This window comes from Strix uralensis, chromosome 5 (genome assembly GCF_047716275.1).
Source record: "Strix uralensis isolate ZFMK-TIS-50842 chromosome 5, bStrUra1, whole genome shotgun sequence".
In the NCBI taxonomy this organism is placed as follows: domain Eukaryota; kingdom Metazoa; phylum Chordata; class Aves; order Strigiformes; family Strigidae; genus Strix; species Strix uralensis.
In genome coordinates this window covers 81,239,604-81,261,159 of record NC_133976.1, presented here as the reverse complement: position 1 = coordinate 81,261,159, position 21,556 = coordinate 81,239,604, and the positions used below count along the sequence as shown (strand labels likewise).

General features: G+C 39.3%; 1 protein-coding gene across 1 annotated transcript in view; it reads left to right on the top strand.

The window, feature by feature from the left end:
* Positions 1-21,556, top strand: part of CRACR2A (calcium release activated channel regulator 2A) — a 67,066-nt gene that overhangs the window by 7,970 nt on the left and 37,540 nt on the right. Inside the window, exons 2-5 of the mRNA XM_074871946.1 lie at positions 3,840-4,078; positions 8,925-9,036; positions 15,782-15,950; positions 17,509-17,655. Of these exons, the coding sequence (XP_074728047.1) occupies positions 3,857-4,078; positions 8,925-9,036; positions 15,782-15,950; positions 17,509-17,655 (650 nt within the window). The 5' untranslated portion in view covers positions 3,840-3,856. The remainder of the gene's footprint in view (positions 1-3,839; positions 4,079-8,924; positions 9,037-15,781; positions 15,951-17,508; positions 17,656-21,556) is intronic.

The window sequence follows — 21,556 nt, the reverse complement described above, 5'->3', positions numbered from 1 at the left end:
TGTATTAAGTAAGCTTGCTACATTTTTCTGCTGATGATTTGTGTTTTGAAGTGTGCTACAGGAAGTTTGTACCTATAACCACATACTAAAAAAATAATTTTACTGAAACCTGAAGACTCAAGAGACATGAATGCAGGTAAAACAGCTCTGTAAGTTTTCAACTATCACAATTAGGGAGAATGGGGTTGTCACAAGTCATGACTTAAGAAATTTGTGGATCAGTAGTGCTCTGTAACTGTAGAGTTTGGAGTATGTCTGACTGGAAAATCAAGATGAAAATGTCATTTGAAATTCTAACAGTGACTTGGCTTTTGCAGGCCAGTCCAAAAATACCTCATGATTAATCATCTGTAAAAAACCTCATAAACCCCACATCCTTCTTAAGTATTATTTGGAGCTATGCTTGCTTGCATCAGCTCATGATATGAACTGTTTTACATAGTGAAGTGTCTGTTTGTAGCTAAAAGAATGGAAATCAAAGATCTTAATAGAACAGAATAGTCTTTTGAATTTATAAACCAATTGGTTTTTAAAGGAGATGGATGAGTGAATGGAACTACCTATGTTATTTAAAACTGGCCTTGGAATAATTAACATTACTGATCCAGTAACGTGGGGCAAATTGCAGTTTTAATCTTTCATGTTATTACCAGCATTTGCAAAGTATCAGGGTACTCTAGGGAAGCAGCCGTAAGGATTAAGAATTTTAGTGTATGCTCTAATTCAATTTTCTGCTGTGTTCAAGATGCTCGCTGTGTAGCAAGTTTTTATGATGTATACGAAAGGTGAGGCAACTTGTAAGAAGGTGAGGCTTCTGTGATGCACATAATTTCATTTTGTGGTATGGAAATATTTAGAAAGCATGGTGACGTTTTCTGAATCATCTGTACTGTTTGCTAAATATAAGCAACTTTATCAAACTGTATATAGTGCCTTTTTGTTCCACCATTTTTAATCTGTTTTCATATTTCTATTCTTTCATATGCCATTGACTATTACTTGCAGGGTTTTTCTTTTTTCTTTTTCTTAAGGAAGTCTAATGAACTGTGCAGAAACCACAAGCACTAGCAGCACTTACTATCATGATTAACTTGACCTTTTCCTGCAGTTGTGGCCTTCTGAGAAATTGTTGAGATGTGAGAGAGAGAAAAAATATATTACATCCAATACACTTGGAGTCTGGGTCAGATCTTGTTAAGACCATCTTTAGGTTGCACTTGTCCCACGGATCTTTGGTTTTTTTAAACCTGTTTTTAGTTAGTGCCACCGCAAAGTTGAAACTGATGGCCTGATTTTGATTACGACTCATACAGTGGTGTCAGTCAAGAATGAGCTGTATTGAAGTAAGTGAGGTTTAGGTGTATAAAAGCAATATGAGAGGAGAATCCCATCCAGATTATTATACCGCTGTAGTCTGAATGTGGCTTGCAGTGGCATTTCCATTTGATCCCCTTGTGGGTGACTGTATAGAGTCAGAGCCAAGATTCATCTAGCTCATACACTGTTTTTGAGACTGTCTAATATTGGAAATGTCAGGAAAGGGATTAAGAAACAGGGCAGTTATGGAATGATCTTTTTCTTCATGTATCCTCCCAGCTACTGGTGTTGGTCAGACTTTCTGAGCTAGGAATTTTCCTCGTAAGATAAAGAGTACAGCTGGTTTAGGCAGCTGTAATAGCCAAATGCCCCTTGTTCTGTCTGACCTATATTCCCTGTGACGGCATTTCCTAGCGTTGTTAATTTTCCAGGGCTTGCTTGGCTGTCAGCACAGGGCCTGCTCTGAGAGGCTTCAGTGCCTTTTGGGGTGCGGAGCATGGTGAGCCCTGGCAGAGGGCTCACCCGCCGCGGCACCGAGTGGTACCCAGTGCCTGCACGCTGTGTGCAGGTGGAGGGGCGATGGTGCCGTCCAAATAGCTGCTCTTGGGGTTTATAAAGCACCCCTGACTGCTGTACATTAAAATTGAAGTAAGACCCGTTCTGAGAAGGAGTTTCCTAAGGTGGGATGGTATTGGGTGTAGCCATCCTTTGTCTCTCTTAAGAGTGTTTTTTCTTCTGCTGCTTGTAACTCTGCTTTAGGAAGGATTTTGACAGCTAAGTTCTTTGGTCATTAAGCCAAAATTATTTCACCTTTGGAGAGTGTTTGAAGAACAGCCCTGGGATGATTGGAGTTGCAAAAGAGAATGAGGGAGAGAGGAAAATTTACCTATGTTTGCAGATTTTTGCCACATGGTTTCAGAGGGGGTGAGTGATTTGCTCATCAACGTCCTAACTTGGTTTGAAGTCAGTGGCCTGGTTGCAGTGCTTTTATACTTATATGCAACATGGGAAGTCCAATAGCCTGGCCCATAGCTATTGGAGAAATCACTTTGTCATGGGAAGCCACTGCAAGTGTGACTGACTGTACATCTAAGAAGTTCTTGGAAGATGCTGTGTTTTAAGAGGTATAAAGCACTGCCAGGTTTGAACTTAAGCACAGAATAAAGCAGACTCTGTCTGCGTTACTCTGTCTGTGTGATCAGAGCCTTTTCTCCTTAAGAAGCTGAGTAGGCAAGCTAAAGTTCTTGTTTCCTTACATTCTGCCTTCACATCCATGCAATACCAAGGTCTGTACTCTGGAGACAACATACATTTCAGATTCAAATAATTCCCACTGGCCTCTGTTGGCGTTGTTCTAGATTGTGCCAGTCATGCTGGATCAGAATCAGGCTATGTTCCTTTATAATAGTCAAATGCCTCTCAAAATACTTCTCTGTCTTTAAAATTCTCAGACAAATTTGTGGCTGCTTCAGGGAGACCTATTTAGAAAAAGGGAAATACAAATTCAAGATGCAGATACGAAGTCAAGTTGTTGCATGTCATCTGAGCCCTGGTGACTGTACATGTGTTCTTAGCCTGTAATTCACAGTACCTCAGTGAAATAGACTGTTTCTCTGCTTGGTTTACCCACGTGATAATGAGTTAAGATCATGCAGGGAGACTTACAAACATCAGGTGAGGCATGACAACCCATGATTAGTCAATAATGCCTTTGAGTCCATAGGCTTTTGGGAAAGCCTGCTCCTTTTGTATTGATACTGTGCGTTGTACAATTGTACATGTTTGGAGAAGGAAAGCTATTTACATCTGATCTCTTAGAATGAATTTAAGATCCAATTATAGCCAAACATAAATATATACAAATATTTTCATGCAGGGGGTATAAACGTGATTAGCTTATGAAGTCTTTTCCCCAAGTTCACTAGTAATTAGTTCTCCTTCACAGCTGAAAGTCAAAGCCCTAAGTAATAACGATGGATCTAAGGAAATGTTTCAGAATTCCATAATCCGTTATCTTTCTCTTAATTTACTTAACTGATTTAAACACTGTGATTCATTGGGTTCCATCAGTCATCAATTACCTTCCACTCTGTAGCTATTATATGAACTGTATTCCAAAGCACTGGATGCACACTCTGATACATGGTGTTAAGATGATCAGCGTCAAAAGGGTACCAGTTGAATACTTGTAGTGACTTTAAATTATTCTTTCATTTACCCATATTTCCTGTGTTTTCTTCTTCAGGTTAATTAATTGTCTATATTTCTTGTTAAACTGGCTGATTTTGCTTTGAGATTCCTTTTCAGAGCTAGTTTTGTCTTCTCCTTCCCTCAGACTCCCTCCTCCTCATTCAGCGTCCCATTTGCAGTGTCTTTAGTGCGGGCCATCAGGGTAGGCATTTTCAAAAAGCTTTTTCATCTTCTAAGCTTTAGTGCCTAATTAAAGAGATGGTTGCTAAGAAATTGTGGAAAGCATCATTAAGAGGGTCTGATTTGCTCTTTTCCTTACCTTTCATGCACAGGTTTCAGATCAGAATTTATGCGTAAATGGGATAGCAGCATCCCAAAGTATTTCTGTGCTGAGATTGTAACAATGGACAGAATACAAGGAGACTGTGCCAGTCCTGTGCCACCAGGAGATGCAGAGAGGAACAGGACTGGAGAACAAGACCCACGACTAACTGTGTTGGGAAAAGCACATGAGTTCTTCCAGATTTGTGATCTGGAAGGCAAAGGCTTCATCACTCGTCAAGACATGCAGGTAAAACAAAATTTGCTATGTGAATGCACAATGAAAGAAGCTCCTAATGCCCTTAATGAGTTGAGACTGATTTAGAGTTAAAAATTGTAACACCCTCCTGATAACTTTAAAGAGATATGTAGGATATAAATAATCTCTTTGAAGTCTTACATAATGCTTGCATTTGTTTCCACAGACAAAGCAACAAAAAAGTGGAAAATTGAAGTAGGTGAATTAATTCCATTCTTGTTGAGAAAGTTGAAACTCCAGTAAATTAATTACTTTGTGATTGGCCACAGCATCATGAATGTATTCAGTCCAGCAATTTCATCTTTCTGTTTTTTCCACAAAATTAAAAACTTTCACTTTGGTTTCATCTGCCAGACAATGGTGAACTCTCAACTGGATCACATATATATGTAGAAAATATAGAGAAACAGTATTTTAGCATCACAGTGTTCACCATAATCTTACCAAATTGTTCTGAAATTTCCTGAGGGGCCAAAATCAGATTTGCTGGAAATGTAGCTGAAAAAAACCCAACTATATAACAAAATCTTTTGAAAATGGGATTGGATGCATACTGCAGAAATGATAAGGTGATTTCAACTAATGTGGCAGAAAACAAGAATGTACTCATGCTTGACATGCAAAGCATAATTTCATTGTGTTAATCCATTTCTACTTCAGTACTTATGGATGAAATAGAATTGGGGAGTGGTAGCAAAATCAATTCAGCACAAACTACTACCAATGGAAGCATCTAATATAAAACGTAGAAACCTTCCATATCCTCAGAAACAGAGATGTGTCTGTATATAGGAAAATGCAAGTGCAACACTTTTAACTACGTATGTTGGAAAAGCAAAAACCTCATAGTAAATTGCTCAGATTCTGGCAGTTGTGTGTTTCTGAGTTTTGTGATGACCTGTGCTAATTCTGCAAAGTTGAAAAAATACAGGAATGCAGGTGTTTGCTGTGCTTTAGGCTTTACCAGTATACATTATCTCATTGAAGTAACTGAAACAAACAAATACATCGTTAGTGGTAATTTTGGTAAATCCATACCCATAGAGAATTTCACGGATTATAATTTTATTGTCTTTCCAAAAACTGAACGCCATGTATTTTCACCTAGTGGAAGACCCGTATCTGTATATGTATATATGTGTATATGAAGGGTTTTAATATCTATCTTTGTAAGGAACATAAAAACATTTGTTTCTGTTTGATTCTAGGTTTTATGCTTAGAGTGCTGGTAAATTTATACTTTAGGTTCTAAAACACATGTTGTAAGAAATGCAGTAGAAAAAGGGCTACAAAGGGTTACAAAGAGCAGATAAAGCACATTTCTTCTATTTCACCATGAGTATTTCTTCACCGTGTCTGACAACTTCAGTTTATATGTGTCTGGTTCATTTGAATACAGAAATAAGGGTACTCAGAATACTTGGGAAGTTTTTTTTATATTTGCTTTTATTTCCTGCTGATCCAATTAAAGCTAATATTACAAATACAGACATTTTGAAGATATTGGATTATCCTTACTCCACTCAACACTTTAGTAAACAGGAGTAACTCAGCTGAAATCAATGCAGTTCCACTGACAAAAAACTGGGGTGAGACCCATCTCCTCCCTTTGACTTTACAGTAGTTTAGTGACAGTGAATAAAAATTATGAAGTAAAGTCTAATTTTACATTAATTCCAGCAATTCAGAAACCCTGATTCTTTGAAGCCAGGGGTAGCTTTCTCATTGTCCCATCTTCCTTGTAATTCAGTAAAACAGAGATTTGTTTGGACACCAGTGACAGTGATCTACATTTTCTAATGGATTTGGTATCCTTTATTTTATTAATATACAAAATAATGATGTTTTCTACTGAACAACTGTACATTAGACATATACTGCTACAGTTATTCATTATGCTTCATTCATTAATCATTGAGAAAAATGACTAGTTAACTAGAAACCCTGTATTGCAAGCATGTTTGAAATCAGTATAGTTGATTCTGATTGCACTTTTCATGATGTTCACTCCCTATAACAAAGACAAATCAATAAAATAAATCAGTTTTTCCTTAAAAGGTACCAAGTGTTGATCACGTTTGGATCCTGCTATTTGTTAGTTCAGCACTACTTACCATTAATGAAGCATTGCTTCAAATGCAAGATGCTAACATGAAGCTTTTTAATCTTTAGTCATGTGATATGAGGCATGATTTTCAACAGAGAGTGCTGGGTATCTAAAAAGTGCTGAGTATTTAAAATCCAATTAACTTCAGTGAAACAGATCTTGCAAACAAAGTTTTCTGATGTGTCTATAATATAGTAATTATATTAAAGATTTACTCCTCCCATATTATATCATGCTGTTTATTTTGAGATTATGTTAATACTGGTTGTTTGGAATCTTTCATTCCATTTCAAAATATCAAATGTGCTCAACTTTCAAACAAACAAGGTTTTCTGAAATTGCAAGAAAGCAAATTCTGCATGAGTCTTGAAACAACAGCTTTGCACTTTGGGCCTTGAGCTTATCATGAGTAAGGAGAATAAGTGTTGCAAAATGTTTTGTTTTAATGTGTATAGCAGAATTGGGTTCATATCTTGCTCTTAGCTGTTTGAGCTCTGTCTTTTTATTTAGCAGAGTAAAAGCTTGGTATTTTTAGATAAGTAAACATAGACATCATGAAAGCACAGAGCACACACTGAGTGACAATTCAGATAATTTCCCTTTAAGCTCCAGTGGTATCTTTGGAAATGTTTTATTTCCTTTTTTTTTTTTTATTAAATTAAGAGCCTCATGTTGAAAGGATCGATGTATTTTTACAGTAAGCTCAAAATGAGCAAATAAACTAAAACACATCTATGAGACCAACCATAAGATTTTGTTACTAACAAAAAAAAACCTTAAAATTTTTTTGAAGAACAAAACCAAGAGGTTGGGAAAACATTGACTTGATCTTAGTAACAATGGTTAGTGTGGCCCCAGTTCATCAAAGTCCATAAATCATAAACTACCCACAGGGAATTTAATGGAGCAAAATGTTGATACATTCTTCAAAATCTCCTGTTTCCATAGTTTTCAAGGAAATGCAAGTAATTGTGGTGTTTTCTACTGCAAAATTAGTGTAATTCAGTTCAGAATTTGAACCCTGCAATAGGGCACTCCAGCTGTAGTTGGAGAAGCGTGTATTTATCAGTCAAATTAGCAGCAAGACCCACAAGCATTTGTACTGGAATAGCAGGTGGGCCTGTGTTTATGACATGGTCGGCAGAGGACAGCCAGCTCTCAGGAAGCACTCCTTCAGCAGGTCCCAAATACCTGGCAGTAGGAGTACAGTTTTTGTTTTTCTAAGTGTAAAAAGAGTAATTTGTCTGAAGCACCTTCGCCCTCATCAGTGCAGTGTAGGCTGTAAGAATTTTACAAGAGAAGCTAATTTTGAAAAGTTTCCCTGTAGATCTAAAAGATTAAAATATAAAGCTTTGGGAAGATGTGTGTGTTTAAGTGAGAAACTGATAGTAAGTCAGGTGTATTGCTGATGAAGTAACTTATTTAGACTGAATATACATCAAGTTTTCTTAGTTTTTTGGAAGCAGGCAGCAACGCATAATTAATCCTGCTCAGATATCCCTTTGGGACTATTCCATGTAGCTCCGTGCTTTAGCAGCTCTGTTGCTTTCCCTTCTCAAGACCACCTTGGAGTTCCCTTTACTGCTCTTCCATTCAACTCATAGAGGTTTTAATGTATACCCTAAACCCTGGTTAATGCACTCAGCTAATTCTTACCTTGGCTGTATGGCTTGGTTTGCATAGTGTTTTCTATTGTTCTTGGATTGCAGGAGAAACTTTCTTTGGCCCTAAATCCCTTCCCTACAGTGAAACAGATTAGTACTTTTGTTCTGATGAACTTTATCAACCTATTAGCTTGCAATTTTTAATATGTTGTATATACAATAGGAGTTCAGGGAAGGGATTAAAATCTTAACTAATGAGGCAGAGGAGTTCACCAGTGATATTATATTGCCTCTCAAACTGAGGAAAGGTTTTAATCTTCCTAGTGCTATCTCCTGGTGCTGTTGTAGTTGTTTGCTGCTCTAGTTTCCTGTTATTTCCAGGAATCTGTCTATACTGTTAAAAGAATTACAGTAAAACCATTAGGGCCAGATTAAAAAAATGGTTTTTTCTTTTATGCCTGTCTTTAGATTCTCCGGAAAAAATATCTGATTTTGTGGAACTGCTTTCATTAAGTTTTGTCTTTTTTGGTGTGAGCATGCTGCAGTTCAGAAGTAGATGGTCATGAACTACATATAACTCATTACTGGAGCAGCAGGTTTGCTCCTTGGACACTGCAGCTTTCTTAGCTTTGTTTTATTTATTTATTTAAAATATTTACACGTTTTAAAGCAGCTTTAATTAGGACAGTATACCCTCTATAATGTTCTTGATTAGAGAGTCTCTTGCTTGACCTCATGACATGGAAGGAACTAGGTGTACACTTCTGCTTGCAACTTTGTCCAGCTGCATGATAATCAAGGCATTTCACCAAGATAATCAAGCCATTTCACCAGAACGCTGAGACTCCACCTCAAGTTCTACCTCGTCCCTTTGTGATTGGAATCTGTGTCACAAGGAGATTGTTCTCACTGCTTTGTCTTAAAGGGTTCATAAAAGCAAATAATGAAGTTAAAAAAGCAAATCTCCCTCAGTTGATGATGTTTTACTCTGTGATGTATTTAAATTTTAACTCTGGAAAACAGATGTATTTAAATTTTAACTCTGTATTATGGATGTTCTGTAGAATCTAGTCTTCCTCTCATCCTGTAGTACTGGGTAAAGTTGCTTCGTGTTTTGTCATTCCAGAGACTGCATCCTGAGTTACCTCTTAGCCTGGAAGAACTTGAGAAAGTTTTTGTTACATTGGATGCTGATGGCAACGGCTCACTTACTCCAAAGGAGTTCACCACAGGATTCAGTGAGTTTGGAAAGCACGTCTCCTTTATAGAGCTTTATTCATATTCTGTGCTGTTCACATCAATAAAGACACATTTTATCTCAACAGTACGCTTAACGATGCACACAGGGAGCCAGACTGTTCCTTAGATACAGCAGATATATGCAGCAGATGAAGTGGTCAAATTATGTCTATAAATAGACAGAGAGCTCCAGGGTCTTTCTCTCCTGTGTAAGATGGCACAGTATGAGACAGGTGATGTAACCTGTTTGAAGTTGTGGAGTAGATCTATGAACAAATTTTAGAAAATTCCCTTGGAGGAAAAGAATCTTGTGTTTTATTTCATATCAGGTGATAAGACCTGAGAGATAATTAAGATTAAGATTAATGTAAGACAATGTTGAAAATGTGTTAATACCATTGTCCTTACATCTTACATCCTTACATAACAAATTAATTCTTCAAATGATGTCACTTTATTTCAAAACAAACCACGATGAGGCAATTGTTATCACTGAATGATGGGAGCTGATAAGTCTTTTGTAACTGCCTGCTTTGCAACAGCACTCTTACTGTCATGTTTTTTGTGTTTGTGAAAGGGTTGTTTTCTGCCCAGCTGTGAGGTTCCAGGTAAGATGACAATGTTAGTTAGTGAGACTGTTTGGTTGTTTATGCAGAATCAATTTTGTACTTAAATTTTAGCTCTGCTGACTATAAGCATCAGGTTTAAGTATTTTCTCTAGAAAACTGAATCTCTTCTACATGTGAATTGTAACATTAAATCTCCATTTAAATACTATGTAATAGGCCCAGCAAATAGGACCTTCATTTTTGTTTGCAATCATTTGAAATTTTAGTTCTCTTATGTCCCACCTCTCCCATTTTAGAGCTAGATCAAGTATCTTAACTAAGTATGCTTTAATCTGCAAATTGTCATTATTTAAAAATGAAATAATGTGTTACTGCTTTACTTTTCATAAGTAAATTATACATATTTCTTAGTTAAATGGAGATTATTTTCATAAGTAGTCTCTGCAAAAACAAAATTTTGTGTTAAGGGATGTTGTAAGTGGCTGCCATGTCCAGCAGCTGCAGAGCCTGGGGATTCTTTCTGCCCAGCTGCTGCAGCCCAGTTCAGAGACCCAGATGGATGTGGCTGCTGCTTTTCTGTTGCAGGTTCAACTGGTAGTGCAGTTAAATGTGTGTCCTAGAGGCACCCACACATGCACACGCACAGACACACAAAGGACCTGCACCCAGCAGACTACACAGACTGCCACAGACAAGGCGCTGCCTTCAACAGCACCTGTGTGTAGGGTTCACATAAAATGTAAGGATAAGACAGTGTAAAGCATGCTACATTTTAACCTGCTACACAGGATTGACGGCTATTTTCTAGGGATCCAGGCTAGATAGTCATACATTTGGCTAGGTGATGATGTTTCTAGTAGAAGCAGAAGCTGTACTAGATAAAGGCTGCTTTAGAAAACTAGAGAATGGAGAAAGCAGAGTAGCATCTGGATAAAACTTGTGCTGTACCAATTAGTGTGGGAGAATCCCGTTCATATTTCTAAATGGTGGAAAATCTGAAATTTACTTTGCAATATAGTCTATTGTTTCTGTTGTCAACATGCTGTGCTGGGTTCTGTGAGAAAAAATGCAAGATAGAGATGATAAAACCATAAAACCACATCAGTATTTTGTTTCCTTGAGTCTAAGGTAACTTCTGTACTAGAATTTAGAATATAACCAAAGATCCTTTGCAGAAAATCACAATTTTGCCTAGATTCCTTAAAACTTCTGACTTGCAGATGTTAAAATAGCTCACACATTTAGAATTTGATGGAATCATCATCATAGAATCATTATAGAATTGTTTGGGTTGGAAGGGACCTTAAAGGTCATCTAGTCCGAACCCCCCTGCCATGGGCAGGGACACCTTCCATTAGACCAGGTTGCTCAAAGCCCTGTCCAGCCTGGCCTTGAACACTGCCAGGGAGGGGGCAGCCACAGCTTCTCTGGGCAACCTGTGCCAGTGTCTCACCACCCTCACAGTAAAGAATTTCTTCCTTATGTCTAATCTAAATCTACCCTCTTTCAGTTTAAAACTGTTACCCCTCGTGCTATCCCTGCACTCCCTGATGCAGAGTCCCTCCCCATCTTTCCTGTAGCCCCCTTTAAGCACTGGAAGGCCGCTCTAAGGTCTCCCTGGAGCCTTCTCTTCTCCAGGCTGAACAACCCCAACTCTCTCAGCCTGTCCTCATAGGGGAGGTGCTTCACCCCCCCAGTCATCTTTGTGGCCTCCTCTGAACCCGCTCGAGCAGGTCCATGTCCTTCTGTTGGGGGCCTCAGAGCTGGACACAGCACTGCAGGTGGGGTCTCATAAGAGTGGAGTAGAGGGGTAGAATCCCCTCCCTTGACCTGCTGGCCACACTGCTCTTGATGCAGCCCAGGACACAGCTGGCTTTCTGGAATGTGAGCGCACATTGCTGGCTCATAGTCAGTTTTCCATCCGCTAATATCTCCAAGTCCTTCTCCGCAGGGCTGCTCTCAATCCACTCATCACCCAGCCTGTATTTGTGCTTGTCATTGACCCAACCCATGGGCAGGACCTTGCACTTGGCCTTGTTGAACCTCATGAGGTTTGCACGGTCCTACCTCTCCAGCCCGTCCAGGTCCCTCTGGATGGCACATCCCTTCCCTCCAGCCTGTCAACCGCACCACACAGCTTGGTGTCATCGGCAAACTTGCTGAGGGTGCACTCAATGTATCTTGTCTTCCCCAACAGAGCACAAGTGCATTGATTATTCATGTGGCAATTCCACTTCTGCAACCTCACTGTACAACTACTGTATTTCTTTCTTCCTTTCTTTTTATGGATATCACTAAAAAGCCTGTAGCTGTTTATTTTAGTATTCTTTGCAAGTCTCAGTATTTTTGGCTCTCTTGTCTATATATATATTCTTTTTATCTCCAAGTTGTCGATTTCTTTTTTTGTTCATTGTATTCATTGTAGGATCTCAGCTTACCTCTTTTTTGAGGTCAATATTGATACAGTCAGATCTGAAGGCAGATCAGATACAGTCAGATACAGCCAGATCTTGTCTACATATGTGTCCCCTCCACACCCTCCCACTTTGAGATATGAGTTCAGATAGTTGTGCACTTTTGAGTCTAAGATAGTTTCAAGCTTCACCTGTTTGTTAATTTACTTGAACCCTTCTAACCAGTTGAGTTCAGTAATACCTATTTTTGCTTAGCCTCATGTTTAAACTGAATCAACTGATTTGTCAATTTCTTATAATCAATTCTTCTATAGTGTTCTCAACACTTACTAGAGCAAATGCAAGGTAACATCATGTCTTGTTGGCTAGTGAAAAATTGTTGAGAAGGTCTCATGACTTTCATGGAAGTCTCTCATGGCTGTGATGTGGTCTCAATAGCCAGGAATATCTGAATCACAGAATCATAGAGTGGTTGAGGTTGAAAGGGACCTCTGGAGGTCATCTGGTCCAAGCCCCCTACTCAAGCGGGGCCACCTCAAGCTAATTGCCTCGGTCTCTGTCCAGATGGCTTTTAAGTATCTCCAAGGAGGGAGACTCCACGATCTCCCTGGGCAACCTGTGCCAGTGCTTGGTTACCCTCACAGTAGAGAAGTGTTTCCTGATCTTCAGATGGAACCTCCTGTGTTTCAGTTTGTGCCCATTGCCTCTTGTCCTGTCACTAGGCACCACTTAAAAAAGCCTGGTTCTGTCCTCTTTGCACTCTCCCTTCATGTATTTGTATACATTGATTATATCCCTGAGCCTTCTCTTCTCTAGACTAAACAGTCCCAGCCCCCTCAGCCTTTCCTCATATCAGAGATACTCCAGTCCCTTAATCATCTTTTGTTGGACTCTCTTCGGTATGTTCCTGTCTTTCTTGTACTGAGGAGCCCAATACTCCAGGTGTGGCCTCCCCAGTGCTGAATAAAGGCAAAGGATCACTTTCCTCAACCTGCTGCCAATACTCTTGTCTAATGCAGCCAAGGATACCATTAGCCTTCTTTGCAGCAAGGAAACATTGCTGTCTTCTGTCAAACTGGTGTTCACCAGGATTGCCAGGTCCTTTTCTGCCAAGCTGCTTTCCAGCTGGGTGGCCCCCAGCATGTACTGGTGCATGAAGTCATTCCTCCCCAGGTGCAGGACTTTGCACTTCCCTTCGTTGAATTTCATGAGGTTCCTGTCAGCCCGTTTCTCCAGACTGTTGAGGTACCTGTGGATGGCTGCACAACCCTCTCGTGTATCAGTCACTCCTCCCAGTTTGGTGTCATCTACAGACTTGCTGAGGGTGCACTCTGCACCATCATCCAGGTCATTAATGAAGATGTTAAACTGGACTGGACCCAGTATTGATCCCTGGGGTACGTGCCAGTCACTGGCCTCCAATTAGACTCTGCACCACTGATCACCACTCTCTGGGCCCAGCCATTCAGCCACTTTTCAATCTACCTCACTGAATGCTCAACAGCTTGTTGGAGGCCTTACTGAAGTCCAGGTAGACCATATCCACTGCTCCCCCCTCACCTACCAGGCCAGTTACTTTATCATAGTTTATCAAGTTGGTCAAGCTTGACTTCCCCTTGGTGAATCCATGCTGACCACTCCTGATGATTTTCTCATCCTTAATGTGTCTGGAAATGGTTTCCAGGATTAGGTTATCCATCACCTTCCCAGGGGTCAAGGTTAGGCTGACGAGCTTGTGGTTCCCTGGATTCTCTTTCCTGACTTTCTTGAAGATAGAAGTGACATTTCTTTTCCTCCAGTCTTCTGGCACTTCTCCCAGTCACCGTGATCTAAGATTATCAGGAGTGGCCTCACAGTGACTCAAGAGTGGCTTCATAGTGACATGTGCCAGCTCCCTCAGCACTCCTGGGTGCATCCCATCAGGGCCTATGGACTTACATATGTCCACTATACTTAAGTATTCCCTGACCTGACTTATCCTCTTCCACCAGGTGTACGTCTTCCTTGCTCCAACCCTTCTCTCTCATCTCTGGGACTTGGGATTCCTGAAGGCCAGTCTTGCTAGTAAAGACTGGGGCAAAGAAGGCATTCAATACTTCTGCCTTTTTCATGTCCTGTGTAACCAAGTCCCTCATCTCATTGAGGGACACATTTCCCTAGTCTTCCTTTTGTCTCCTATGTACTTAAAGAAGCCCTTCTTTTTTTTCTTTTTTTTTCCACATCACTGTCCAGATGCAATTCCATTTGGTCTTTACCTTTCCTAACCACCCCTGCATGCCCAGACAATGTTTCTGTATTCCTGTTTCCTCCTAGGTTACCCATCCTTGCTTCCACCCTCTGTGCTTTTTTTGTGTGTTTCAGTTTGTCCAGGAGCTCCTTGTTCATCCATGCAGGCCTCCTGGCTTTTTTGCCTGGCTTCTTATTCATTGGGATGGAACTCTCTTGAGCTTAGAGAGGGTGATCCTTGAATATTATCCAGCTTTCTTGGGCCCCTCTTTTGACTACGGCCTTATCCCAAGGGACTCTTCCAAGCAAATATTTGAAGAGGCCGAAGTCTGCTGTCCTGAAGTCCACAGTTATGAGCGTGCTTTTCACCCTTCTCCCTGCCCCTCTGGATCCTGAACTCCATCTCATGGTCACTGCAGCCAATGCTTTCTTTTGACTTTCACATCCCCAATGAGACCCTCCTTGTTGGTGGATATAATGTTCAGCAGAGCACTTCTCATTGGGTCCTCTGTCACTTGGAGGAGGAACTTATCATCAGTGCACTCCAGGAACCTCCTGGTTTGCGTATGTCCTGCTGCATTTCCCTCCAACAGATACCAGGGTGGTTGAAGTCCCCCGTGAGGACCAGGGCCTGCAAACATGAGGCTGTTCCTGTCTGTCTGTAGAAGGCCTCATCCACCTGGTTGGGTGGCCTATAGCAGACACCCACTATACTGTCCCCTTTGCCTGTCCTTTCTTTAATCCTAACCCATAAGCTCTCCATCAGCAACTCTTCTATTCCCACACAGAGCTCCATGCATTCCAGCTGCTCTCTCACGTAAAGGGCAACTCCCTCCTCATCTTCCCTTCCTGTCCTTCCTAAAGAGTCTGTATCCTTCCATTGCAACACTCCAGTCATGGGAGCCATCCCACCATGTCTCCATGATCCAATCTTCCTGTTATTAATAGAAATATCCCAAATAGATTGAAGAAACTGCTGTAGGGGTCAAGTTTAGAGGAATTAAAATGCATGTGAGTCAAATGGAGGGAAATAAGTGTTGATAAAATGTAGCTTTCTATATGCAGTTTATACAGGAATTTGAGGTGTGCGTTTGGTCATGCACTAAAAAAAGAATGTTAAAACAGGAGATAGGTTTTATCAGTACCAATGCTATGATTATTTTAGATTCCTAACTTCTATTTAAGGATATCAAGAAATAAGACCACAACATTTATTAAGTGCTTGTTGCTGCAATTTATGTCTTTTGTTTATGGAGGCCTGAATTTTTTCAGTATGCTTGTGGATTTTGAGGTGAGTGATTTACTGAAGGTTAGACATTAAACTGGGGACAGAGGCATAGAACTCAGGGATCCTCTTGCCGTGCCTCATCCTTTTGCTGTTTCATTATACTCCCTTTTCTTGTAAACAAGTGTAGGAGTTTCCCTCACAAATCATATTTACTGTAAAATTTGATCTTTAGTATATTGCTGCTCAGTGACATTGGTTCTTATAGTAAATTCTGAAAATGCTAACATATGTAATTTCTGATTCTTAGGCCAGTTTCTTTTGGGGCAGATTGCTTTGAATAATGAAATGATGCAGCAATCAGAAGGTGAAACATCCCACCCACTTAAATGCGAAGAGACCATGAATGATGATGAGGATGAAGAATTTCAGTTCTCAAATCTGATGGATCGGCTTGGAGCTAAAATGGTTTTGGATGAGTGAGTCTTCACAGCAATAGTAATAGATTGTATGATCTTTTATGATTCAGCTCTGGGTTTGACTTTAATGGAATCCAAGGTGAATGACAAGAACCAAGGCTGCTCAGTTACACAGTGATTTTTTTAAAAATTAATTTTCTTGGTTGTCAAAGATGATAAAATGCCATTCAATATTCAAGAACAAAGCTATTGTACTTCATGCATATGAAACGTGTGTTTGTGCCATGTGAAAGCTATACCATTAACCCACTAATTACCATGGATTTTGAACTTACATAGTTACTAGCATGTAATCCACAGATGCCACTGATTTTCAATCAAACAATGCACGATGACTGCTTTTTTTGGCAAGGTCTGTGTTTAAAGTGTACCAGTTAACCACAAGAAAGAATGTTTTCTCCCCTTTTTCTGCTTTTTCTTCCCTCTGTGCATAATTGCAATTGTGATTGCTCTAATAACACTACCTCTTTCAGGACGAGAATGACTCACTCTGAAACACAAAACCCAAAAACTGCTTCTAAGAGCTTCTTGTGTGTTGCCCTGACATTCATTGGTCAATCACAATGAATGTTCTAGATCAAAAAAAGCATGGGGCAAAAATGGGAGAGAATCTGGACAGAGAGTAGGAATGTTTCAGAAATGCATAAGCGATCCTTACCATGAAATAAAAGTGCCCATCAGTGCTTCTTTTCACCTGACTGCCTGTTACAGGAAAGAGATGATTGTCAGTCATCCTGAAAGGTTTTCATTATGAAGAGATTTTTATCACCCACTTTTTCTATCCTTATCCTCATTTTGTCCTTTAAATATAGAACTCTTTGCTGGCTAAGTTCAGGCTTACAATGCACGTGAAAGAGAATGAGTCAGGAAGAAACAAACAGAAGAAGTTGTTCAGGAGAATTTTGTCAAAGTCTTAAAAACCCATTATCGTTCACAGTAGAACATCTTTTTTCTGGTGTCTGCTGAACAGATTTGGAAACAAAACATACTCTTAGTAAATCTTTAAATCAAAATTTTCAAGATGTCATGTTCTGATTTTTGTAGCAGTCCCACTGTAAAATTAAAATGAGTTGAAAATGAAAGAACATAGTGCAAATGCAATTTGTTAACTTGCCTAAGTAACTTAGGAGACCGAGTCTCATTCATGTCTCATGAGGAAGTGTTGTTGATTAGCCTTCCCACTGTCCCCTCCCTACTAGATTCGTGGGAACTTCTTTACTTCTAATAGAAGTGACGGGATGGTACAGTGTCTCTCATCTGTCTCCTTTCTTATCCATTCCTGTTTAGAGGAAATGTCTGGCAAGGCACCCACTAGACAAGCAGTTCCTGTGATTCTCTGCAGTCATGCATGGCCATTCAATAAATGCAATTTCCACCATTTCCCACCCACCTCATCCTTTTCAAATCTGGCACTGCTTAAGTATCCTGGTTTTTTTAATAAGCTTTGTGTTCTGACTAGTGATGCCTCAAAGCCTTCATCCACTAGGATCCTGTGAACATTTATTGCAGCCTGAGAAATGTTGTCTTTTAATGAATCCTTTGTGATCTCTTCTTTCAGTGAGAGTGATGTGAAACAACTTTGGTTGCAGCTGAGAAAAGACGAACCCCATTTACTTTCCAATTTTGAAGAGTTCCTGGTCAGAATTTTTTCCCAGCTCCAGGAAGCAGATAATGAAAAGAACGAGTTGGAATGCGCTCTAAAAAAGTTAGTACTTCTTTTTGTTGTACTGTTTCTGTAGTTTTACAACTATCTTCCCTACTCTTTGAACCTTTGAAATAAACAAGGTGTTTCAGTGCAGAACTGAGGACTGTAATCACAAGAGTTCCCATAACATAAAGTTCTATTAGTCATGAAGAGTGCCAGTAAAATTATTTGTAATGTGGAAGTGGCTGAAACTAGCTTTTCTCTTCCAGTTAACAGATTTTGTTGACTGAAAGTCTTCTGCAGAAGTCTATTGCATTGCAGTTTTAAGACAGTATTAAGCAATTAACTTCTAGTTAATCAGTTTGACTCCAGAGGACGGTCAGATTTACCAGTAAATGTGGTGAATTGTCTGTGTGCTTTGCAAATATTGCGTGCAGAAAAGCTGTAAATCTGGATTAACTGGCCAGAGAAATGAGAGGTTTAAGATGTTAAAGGAACCCAAAGCACTGATACCAGTGAAAATGTAAGTTAACAAATACAAACATAAAACAAACATGAAATATAGTAAACAATATATATTGGTTTTATATATAAAAACATATATAACGTGTATATATATAAACAAATACATAAAACATATATAAAACCAAATATATAAGAACTAAAAATTAATAGATCATCCTTCAATATGTAGCTATCTAGAGGGAAAAAAATTGTGATGCTAAATCTAACTAGAATGCAAAATAATGCTTATAGTTGAAGTTCTCCTGTATTTTTATTATGAAGTGTCACTTCTGAATTTCGCATTCTTATAGATTGAGTAATAAAGGCAAATAATACATTGCTGAACATTTACTTCATTTGTTCAGCACTCTGTTGGCTATTCTGAGAATCTGATAAGGCTTCTGAAGAAAGAAAAAGACTAAAAATGTATGGTCGTTAAAGACAATTGGTTTGTATTGATAGCAGCATTTTTATCTAAGTCTACAAGTGTGGTTTTAGCCTGCAGACAGCTTTTCAGTTGGAAACAGCATAGAGGTAGTTGTGCTGTCTGTTTTAGACTAGAGATTATCAATAACCGTGTGTGGTGAGGGGTTTGTTTTGTGGTTTTATTGTGGTTTTTTTGTCAGACCGTTGTCAGTGGTTTTTTTGGGAACTGAATGAATAAATTTGTCTGTTTAATAACTGTGATCAGCACAGAAGCGCATGGAGAATACATTTTCTTCTATCCAGTTTATCAAGAGTGAATTTTATTAGTGAAAACATACACACATGCAGCCATCCCCCACATTTACATTATTCAGAATCAAACCTGCATTCAGAGATCCTTTGAACATTGGCATGGACTTTAGTCTACCTGATGTGCCTGCCTGCACCCTGGGCGCCTTACCTATTCTTTGACTCAGACCTTGGGTCCTTCCAGATGTGGGTCTTCTTCTACTCACTGGCTGGTTCAGCTGGATTGAAGTTTGCTACCAGAATGTGTTCATTTGCTCACTCATTAGCAATCACAGATCCTTCAGGTATTAGCATGAGGCTGTTTAAGTCCATCTAATGGCCATGCTGAGAACCTAGTCCCTTTACTTCCAGTCATCAGCTCAGACCTTGAGTTTTTCTGGATGGAGATCTCCTCCTCCTTGCTGGCTAGTTCAGCTTGAAGTGTGCTTGTGAATAACACCCATACAGAATAGACATTGAGTTCACACAGACAATTGTTGGAGAAGAAACTTAAAACCTGCCACTGTGATCCCTTAGTTAAAAGAGTTTCAACAAAGATTCCTAACAAGATACCAGATATATTCCTGGTACACTCACGGAAGAGGTCTATCAGTGCATCAGACATATTCTGTATGATGGGGGTGTTTCTCCTTTTAAGTGATCTGTAGTTCTGGTTCACTAGAACAACAGCCAAAATACTGCTAATGAGTTTTTACATAGAACTCAATACACTTTAAGGAAAATGAAGCAAATAGCCACACTTTTATCCCAGAAATGGTGTTCTTCTCCTCACTGGTGTTTATAATCATAAATGAATTGATGATGAGCTGTTGCCCATATTTGTAGATTTTAAGGCAAGATGAAACTATGAGGTTTAAACCCTCTGCTTTGTAAATACTCATTTGCTTCTTTATTTCTTTTCATTTAAACAGAAGTGAGAGACTTTTACTTCAGTGATATATCAAACTAAATACTGTACATATATCTGGTCTGGTGCTGGAAAAGCTAAGCTGTGCACTGAAAGTCTGGACTAGTAGCTCCTTACATTCTTCCATTTTGTTTTTGGCATCTACACAGTAGATAGAGTTTTTGTTTGCCAGGGTTCTCCTTGATTTTCTGATATTTGTATTTAATTTTAAGTGCTAATTTGAAATTAGATGTCTTCTTAAATTTAGTACTGGTGTTTTTTAAATAATAGGGTGATGGTAACTGAGTAGGCAGAAAAGTGGTAAATGAACTTAATTGTACGTAAATGTAAGGAAGATAAAATAATTTAAGTCATGTTTAAATGATAGTGAGCTTGGAATGGACAGTTACAACTCTGGAGAAAGCCCTTGGGGTCATCACAGAAAGCTTCCTGCAATCATCAGTTCAGGGTGCAATGGCAGCCAGAAAAACCCAGTAAAATGCTATGCATGATAAGGAACGTTACTGAGAACATGACAAAGCATGGTTTTGCCACTACAAAATCTTGGTGCACCCACATCTTGAGTACTGAGTGAAGTTCTGGTCTCTGTGACACAAGAAGAATGTAGTGGAATGAAGAAAGGTACAGAGAATGGCAACTCAGTGGTTAAAGGAGTGGAATAGTTATTCTGAGAGAGTGTCTTTAAAAGGTAGGATCTATTGAGCAAGGAGGTAAAGGCTGGAATGAAATATGATAGACCTTTACAAAACTATGAGACCACTGACTAGGCTGAATGCGGAACTGTTATTCTTAAAATCCCTAGCAGCAGAACCAAGGGGCATTTATTAAGACTAATAAGAAGTAAGCTTAAAACAGATGAGAAAGAGACCTTTTTCTTCTAATAGCAGATAAAATCTTCAACTGCCATTAGCCCTGTCTGCTGCTGTGCTTTGCATTTGAAAGACAAACCTAGTAAAAAGGTGGACTGTGCTTCAAACAAGAGAGTTCTAAACAGAGAAGATAAACATAAGGGTAAACGAGAAGGGAAGGATGAATTGACTTCTCATTGGGTTAGCACGGACAGTGTCAGAGTACACCTTCGGTGGAAGAAGAGGAGAATCAGCGTCTCAGATTAGTGCACAAAGTGCACAAATCACTGTATTCTTTTAAGGGGAAAGAAGAACCATTACAACAAACTGGATGAACAGCAGTTGTGAAACCCAAACAATTCACACTGCAGCTACATGAACGGGCAGAAATTAAGCCCTTGAGAGTGATCCTGAACTCATCATGAGAACTTAGTGAACTCACGTTTCATTCCATTTTGGTTAACGTGCTCTGTCTCCCATTCGTTCCCATCTCTGTTTATTCCACAGCATTACTGGAAAGAGAAAGATCACGTTATCAAATATTGCTGAAATTATACAATTATGCATTGAGTAAAACTGGATGGTATGATCCCAGAAAATAGAGATTTTGTATCTTCACATAACAATGATATGCCCTTATGGCTTTAACTATTTTTCTGCTTGTGGGGAATATTTGCCAGCTAATGTATTGGATTATTTTTTCTGCTGCTTGTTAATTACGTTACTTATAATTGTGTCACAGTTTTGATTATAACAGGGTACTATTTTATCTTTCTGTCTAATTTGCTCAGAGTTAAGAATGGTAGACCATGAATGAAATGCTTGGGGAGTACTTAACCTGCAGAAATGACATGTGCTTATGTGCCAGACCAACTAAAAAGATTCCTCATCTAGAGGTACCTCCTGGATGTAGTCTTGATGGTGCTGCCAATATCCTTTGCTTCCAAACACATAAGAGGAAGGAAAT